Raw genomic sequence first — 7887 nt, forward strand, 5'->3', positions numbered from 1 at the left:
GGAAAGAGTTAAGATTCCTCTTGCTCCTGGCTCAGCTGCAGCTGATTGTCTGCTGTTGGCTTTGCATCCTCCTCCTATCCTAAACCCTGCTCTGCAAGAGAGACTTCATCCAAGAAGAAACCCCCAAACACCTACGGGTGGGAGACAGAGCTACATAGCAATATCCTCTTTACAAAGCTTTGGCAGGGAAATACCAGTCATTTGCCCTGTACAAATAGAAATAAGAGTCAATGTTGACACTGTCCCAAAAATCCTGGGGTCTGACACATTAGATGATACTGTAGACAACTTCCAACCAGCAGTTACAGAAAGTCTTAATGCTGCCAAATGGCATTGCAAAGATGAGGCTGAGGAAGGAAAAAACTGCTCCAATCTCCATAAGCAACTGTGAAAATGTCATTTTTCTTCTTGCTAATAGTAAATTGGCCTGTCCATTGCTTTCAGACACCCTCCTCTCACATTTAAATACTATTAATTTTCAATTATCTTTCATCCTTCTTCACCTTAGAACACAAGTGTAAAGCCTCCAGCTGACTATTTCTGGCACTTCAAGCTCTAGGAAAATAATGATTTTGGCTCTTCATGTTCAGACTATTAAAAAAACCAAAAGTTTACACCCATTCATTTAAGGCATTTTCAAGATTAAAGAAACCATAAAGACGTATTTAACCACAGAAGACCATGTTTGCTAATAATATGGCGGAGCTTTTCACATCCTCTTGAAGTAGGGAAAAAAAGCGTCAGAACAATCCTGCAGCACAATTCCAGATTGGGAAGCCCAATGCTTCCCTTTCCCTTCCAATACACACTGTCCTGGTTGAAAATACAAACTAATAAAATTCTGTGCTACAGACAATCCACAGCAAGCTGGGCACTTTCAACAAAACAATATGGAGGATGACACAACACACTTTGGTCCCAAGAATGATAAGATGATAAGGCCATCTGACAACGAGGAGCAAGACAAATTTCATATACTCTTCCCCCACCTACACCCTGTATTTGCTATTTTATTGCTTTGGGCAACAAAATAGAGCCAAGCTTTGGTGGCTGGTCACCACCCAGTGCTGCCCCATGCCCCACTGAGGCATGTCCTTCCCCCAAAAGGAAGGATGGGGGCAGAGGGATGTGCTGTTTTGTAGCTACTTACTCTCCTCCCAGCCTCGTTGTTGTGCAGGTTCATCAAGATGCGGGCGCTCTCGTAGGAGCCTCTCTGGTAAACTCTCTCACGCTCCCGTGCGTCAACAAATTCCTTGGCGAAGCGGTATCCATATTCGATGTTATCCCCACAGCCACCCCAAAGCCAGTCCCGGGGTAAGTCCTTGGGCCGTGCTGCCCGGCTGCAGCCGCAGGAGGAGAGCTCGCCCTCCCGGCAGGCGCGGCTCATGGCGTTGACCACCCCGGCTGCGCTCACTGCGTAGGTGAACGCCGTCTCCCGGCTGCCTGCACGGAAAGATAACATGTGTTAGGGCAGAGCCCATGCACACCGCTCCCTGCCCACCAATGAGCTGGGGGAGGCAAAGACTTGCCAGGAGCCACCAAAATTAATTAGCCTACTAAAAGGTAGAGCAACCCTGAACCACGATTCTCAAAATGTTTCACTCCCAAGAAAACCCAAGCATAACCGATCCAACCAGCACACACGTGGTGTTTGTGAAAAGCAGGAGTCGCTTCGCATTCATGTTGGTGAAAACTTGGTCGAGGGAGTGGAGAGAAGGCGACTTGGGGCCAGAGCACGATGCCAGCAAGGCTGAAGCGATCGTGCTTGCGTGTGAGGGGCAGAAAAGGAAAGAGAATCCCTGTCTTTCAAAAAAAAAAAAAAAAAAAAAAAAGAGATCTTAAATACAACTTTTTATAGTCTGGTTCTTAAATTACTACTTCTCAAACATGATTTATGCACTTCATCCACTTGTTCCAATTTATTTAAAGTCACAGTTTTTTACAAAGCCTCCTGGTACCAAAAGAAACGTGCAGCAGAATTGCACACAACTTTTCACCCTAAGCATAAGGCAGGCACTTCTGCAGGAGGCTATTTAAAACTAACAACAACCTGTGCTGTTTAGAATCCACCACTTCTGTTCATGTGAATATGGCAAGAGAGTCCATGGACAATCATCTTTACAAATTACAGGGAAGAAAAAGCCCTTGGCACAAGGAGGCCTTGAAGGTTTTCTCCTACATCTGGTGCCCTTAAAAGGAAATTGAAAACCTTGAGTTTCAAACTTTTGGAAGAAAAATTACAGTACCCACAACACAAAATATGGCCACATACCGTCCTCTTGTCAGTATCTAATCGCACCTTTCTTTACTTAGACCCTGACTTCCCTTATTGCTTTTCCAAGGATGCTACAAGTTCTGACTACAAGGAGAGAAGCTTTGAAACAAAGAAACCAAAAGCTAAGCAAACAAAACATGCATCAGAGAGCCTGACAGAAGTTTGCTTTTACATCTTAAGAAACAGCATCTCACTGGGTCTCCTCCAAGAAAGAATCCCCGAACGACTGTATTTATTATTATTATTTTCTATTTATATGAGTTAAGCTTAACTCCTCATCTTTAGTCCAACCAATTGATGAAGTTAGGCAACAGCATGGGCCTTTGTAAAATCAGGGTTTTAAAAGGTTGCATTTTGGACATGTCATATGTGTTCAGGCAGCAACTTTTTGATGCAGAAGCTCTTTGTAGAAGACCTACCTTAACAGGTCAAATCTAATAGGAGCTTTTGAGCACTTCTGGAACATAAATATTTTGCAGTCTGGTCCATATTTAACATCAAGATGACACCATGCTCAGAGTAGCTTTGTTAGTATAACAGCTGTCACCCACGGGATTAATTTAGTAATAGATGCTAGCTTTCAATGGGAAAAATCAGAATTCCTATGTTGGGAAAGACCACATCTAAGGAAGACAAGCAGCACTTTGCTCTCTTAGTTAAAATGGTCTGTTTTCACAGACACCTGCTCATGGAAATACTTACAAGAATTATGGGCATAAAGGGTTACAGGAGTAGCCTTTTCAGTAAAAAAGATTTGGCTTTATGTGCTGACTTACGCTTTACGTTTACTGAAAACTATAGCGGGGGAACGTAACAGAGATTTTAATGTTCCCATTTGATCTGTAACACACATTTTTGGATTAATTCCTTAAGTAAAATTTCCACTAGATTGCGAGGAAAGAAACGTGGTCTGCTTCGGACCACAGGACTCGCCTCTTCCGTTCCATTTTATTCTTTTTTGTGTTTAGTTAGCTCATGCTTTTACATGGTTAACTACACCGTTTATTGCAGGATTTAAACTCATAAAGTTGCCCCTTTTTTACTAGCTTTCATTATTATCCTGGAGCATATTTTAAAGAACTTGCTCTTAGTGGGAAGGAGAAGGAAAAGCTGGGGTACAGAAAGGAGAGTGGCCTCTCAGGTTCCCTCCTTGTTGAACATTTAGGCAAATAATAAAGTAGCATCAGCTGCTGAAGCTGATTTCAAGTCCTTGCAGGTTGCAAGCCAACACTGCCTCAAGTCATCGACCCCAGGAACACATTAAGAGTGATGGTTCCACATGGATGAGTTACTCTGAATTATTTTTTTTTTAAGTCTTTAGGCACAACTTTGGTTTCCTTCACTGTCAAACATATCTGTCTTTTCCCACAGTCCAGCCTTTCCCTCTATTGTAGCCATGGCAAGGAAACACACATTCCAAACACGTTCGAGTCCCCTCTCGCCCATATATATAAAACACAGAAATGGAACTGTTCAATATACATACACTGTAGGAAGCCACCCACATAGTAAGGAGCTGAGCTTTACTCTTGATATGAAAAAGTCTGCAAGAACAGAACAATTTTTTTAATACCTGACCATAGGATACAAAATGTTCTTTGTCTTGTATTTTTAAAGTATTCAACAGCAGGCATGAATAAACTGGATCCCAACTACACCAAGCTGTTGGGGGAGGATCCAGTTATTTTATTTTATGTTAGCACTTTTGGCTGTTGGAAAGCCCAAGACCAGTTAGCCCCAGGCTGGCCACAAAGCCAGGAGATGGTGCAAAGCGGTGAAGGCCGCAAGGACCATGGCCTGACCCAGCAACCAGCAGCAACCAAGAGCAGCAAAGAACAAAAGCCCTAAAATATAAGCCACAGAGCAAGTTTCCAAACCCAATGCTAGGTTTATTTGTACAGCTTTTGCTAACTTTGCAAGATAAATCCTGTCCATTTATACACTGGAGTAATTACTGTGCTGCCAGTCAGCGTTTGGCCTGGGCTCTTCTCTGCGCGCGGATGACAAAATCCTCCCAAACTAGGTGCATTCCGACTCTGACTACCACCTTCTCCTGTCAGTGACAGTAAGGAGTATCCAACAGACCCCAGCAAACCCGGGTACAGCAAAATTAAGTAAAACAGAACTGACCTCTAAAAGTACCCATTTTTTCTTTCCCTCAGAGGAACTAGTCATTACCAAAGGTCAGCATGAAGTAATACAAGTGCTCCCCACAACACCTTTCTCATCCTCAGTGAATACACTCTTTAGGCTCTTTAACTCTTGAATATGGCTATTAACCTTGCTTCCATTTACAATTAGAATAAGTGGCTTAATTACATGATGAATTGCTGTGTAGACATCAGCTAATACAGTCATATTCAGCAGAAGGGTGCGGCAAAGTTATTTAACTTGAAAGAAACTACCTTTAAATAGACCTGTCATACTTGAGGAGGGCAGAACCATCTATTCCAGAGACAAGACACCACAGTTCAGGGGCCCAATCCTTCACAGCAACAGTCCTCTTGAGCTAATTTTCACTTGCTTAGGTAATAAATAAGGGCTGAAGGATGAAGGTCCAAATTTTACACAGATTATTTTTCTGACATTTACTAGATTAATAGAACAGAAAGGTGTACAGAAAAAGTTTTCTTTCATGTTCCATGTGCTTTCAGACTTTTGCTCAGGCAGGGTAAAGAAAACAAACTCTATGGGGGGCTAATACTGTGATTGAAAAAAGTCTAGGAAGGTTGTTTATCCAAAATCAGCTGTTCCAATTAGGTACTTCTATGAAATAGATTTTTTTTCTATCTGTCTGACAATCTACAAATAAAAACTTATTTTATCAAAATTAAGACCAAAAGTGATTTGATTTACTCCTTCTACCTTAGCTAGAGTTAGCCCATTTACAGATAAACTTAGCTTGAGTCTGATTTTAAATTTGCTTTTTTTTTTAAAGCAGGACAGAAAAACACTTAGGCAACAGTATTACATCGCCAACTAAAAAGCACTGCTGAGTTCTTCAGCGTACTGATCACTACATAAAAGATCACAAATGTCACCCAGAAAAAGAGGCATTTTTCAGTTGCTCACACAAAATCAGCAATCTGGCTTGGGAAAGTCAGAGGAAGGTTTATAACATGCTGCAGCATTGGTTAAAATTTTGCCAAGGACTTTAAAATACAACAAGGTCTTTAAATGACAGCAAAAGCAGACAGCACGTGAGCACTGGAGGACATTTCAAAGAGGATCTGATAGGCAAAGGGCTGGGTGCCCACCCAATTGAGATAGGATGTTAAACAAGACTCTGTCTCTCTTACCAGTGATGTGATTACATTAAAGGTGAGTTACAAACACATATTTTGTCCTGATAGAACTCATTTTATACAAATTACCCAGCTACATTATCTTTAACATAAATCTACCTTTCTCTAAAAGAGAAAAAAGTCACCATGTTTGAAAATAAGCAAGAAGGAGTTGCCTTTAAACACTAATAGAGCAGCAATTTTCAGTTAACCTCCAGACCAAGAGCAATTTATTATGCAGCCACTAACTTTGGAACTAGACATGGACATCTGTAATTTTACATGATGCTGCTGGTTTTAATTCTCTTAGGTTGCTTTCATTTTTGTCTCAGGTTTTCTAAAAGGAGATTTCATGGCTGTATATTCCTTTCTCCTCTGGTCCCATATGCAAATATATACTCCTGCTCTGTTTTCCAAGACACATGGCTGGACAGTGGTGGGAAATCACCTCCAGCTAAAAATAATTCAACTCCTTTGCCAACTTTTAAAAACACTTGATTGTATACAGTACTCAGTAAGAACCTGGCAAGAGTTTCAAGTGCAGAACAGTATGTGCCATACATATCCTTAGACAAGACTTTAATCATAAAGATGTTGCTTCCTACCTATCTGCATGACTCTGCCAAAAACAGAGTTGTTGTCCACAGTGCTGCAATTCCATCTTCTATGTCTGAACTGATACTGGCACTCCTTAATGCCCGTCTTTGCACCCTCTCCAATGAACTGCATATGGTCCTGATACAATTGGCAGAGTTTCTTCTGTCCTTGGGAAAGCCCTGCTAGCTGGCTACATAGTGGCTGGGCTCCTATTATATACACCTCTGACATCTGAACAGGGTTCATGGGGTTCATAGGGTTCATCCCTAAAGACCTGCATAAAGAAAGATTCAGATTAATAAAGCAAGACACCATTTAACACACACAAAAAAAGTCTATATGTTCAAACAGAACTGTATCTTATATACATGAGTTATACAACTCCTGGTTTTGCTATCAGGTGAGAAAAAACCCACAAATATTTAAAGACAGTGCTGAACGTTATTAGTTCTCATCCATGTGGTTATCACCACACAATAGAGACTGAAGCCAGACACAGACTTGAAGACTTGCATCTAGGCAGTCCTTTACCAGCTGAAATGGACATAGTAAAAATAACAGAAGCTCCAAACAACTGAAAGGCCAGGAAAAAGAAAAACACAACACAAAAAAACAACAACAAAAAGCCTCCCAAACCCCATTTATTTTAACACACATTTTAGATTTAAGCATGGATTTTTCAATCTGTTCTACCCTAAACAAACAGGGAAACCTTTAAGAAGACGGAAGTTAGAAACTTGCTACAGACTAGTTCTAGCTTGTCCCAAACTACATACAAAAACACAGAGGCAAGTATATTCACTGTAAACAAAATCAACTTTCTTTTCTTCATTCTTAAAGTTCTCTTCACATGTTACATTAATATTAAATGTGGACATTAATCTGAAAAAGATCACTTGAAACAGCAAAGATACACCTATTTCAAGAACTCCCAACATTGCAAACTATACAGACACAGGTAATTTGCCAAAGGAGAAAGTTAAATGTACTTCTTCATAAAAATTATATTTATAAACATTTAAATTGCAGAAAAGTTTAAGGAAAGTTTTTACTTGTAAATTAGTTTTCTCTCATATACGTAACATTTCCATGGCAGGGAGCTGAAAAGACTCTTTTAAAAAAGGCAATTCTAGTAATTTAAATATGATCAAATCCACGGAGAATCTACTTTACAGCATTCTGAAACCTGAATTTTACAACACGAGATGGTGCACACACTTGAAGAGACCCGTTCATTTTACAACATAACGTATTGCAACTAACCCATTACTCCCCTGCTGTCCCGTCCATGCGGTACTCCCTCAGAAACAAAGCACATATGAAGTAAAAAGACATTTAATCAGGCAAATCTTCACACCCCCTTTTAAAATCAAGTCATACATGATGCTTACCACCACGAGCTGGCTTCTATTACAACCTGGGTAAAAGAGGAGAAAATGGCCAGAGCCACTATGAGGTACTGAGAAGCCATTGTACTGCCAACTGTCCCCAAAGCACCTCCTTGGATTAATACTGCAGTGGATTTCTAGAGGGGGGAGAAAAAGGATCAGATTGTTTATTGCTTCTCAGACCGTTTTCGAGCATTCAAGTTTAAAAAACGGAAGTACCCGGGCCCCTTTTAACTTGACTCTGACTCGTCTGCCCTTCTCCCCGCCGAGGCTTTGGTGCCAGACGCAGGCACGTCGCGGCTCCCGCTCCACCGGGCAGAACCCACCCACGCACCCCCCACCC

The 7887-nt window shown here is 41.1% G+C and overlaps 1 protein-coding gene across 1 annotated transcript in view; it reads right to left on the reverse strand.

Moving 5' to 3' along the window:
- Window positions 1-7811, reverse strand: part of WNT5A (wingless-type MMTV integration site family, member 5A) — a 9554-nt gene extending 1743 nt beyond the window's left edge. Inside the window, exons 1-3 of the mRNA XM_009993362.1 lie at window positions 7548-7811; window positions 6165-6430; window positions 1151-1443 (exon numbers count right to left, since the gene is read on the reverse strand). Of these exons, the coding sequence (XP_009991664.1) occupies window positions 1151-1443; window positions 6165-6430; window positions 7548-7627 (639 nt within the window). The 5' untranslated portion in view covers window positions 7628-7811. The remainder of the gene's footprint in view (window positions 1-1150; window positions 1444-6164; window positions 6431-7547) is intronic.
- Between the last annotated feature and the right edge of the window lie 76 nt (window positions 7812-7887).

Source organism: Chaetura pelagica, unplaced genomic scaffold (assembly GCF_000747805.2).
Source record: "Chaetura pelagica isolate M959 unplaced genomic scaffold, ChaPel_1.0 scaffold630, whole genome shotgun sequence".
Taxonomy (NCBI): domain Eukaryota; kingdom Metazoa; phylum Chordata; class Aves; order Apodiformes; family Apodidae; genus Chaetura; species Chaetura pelagica.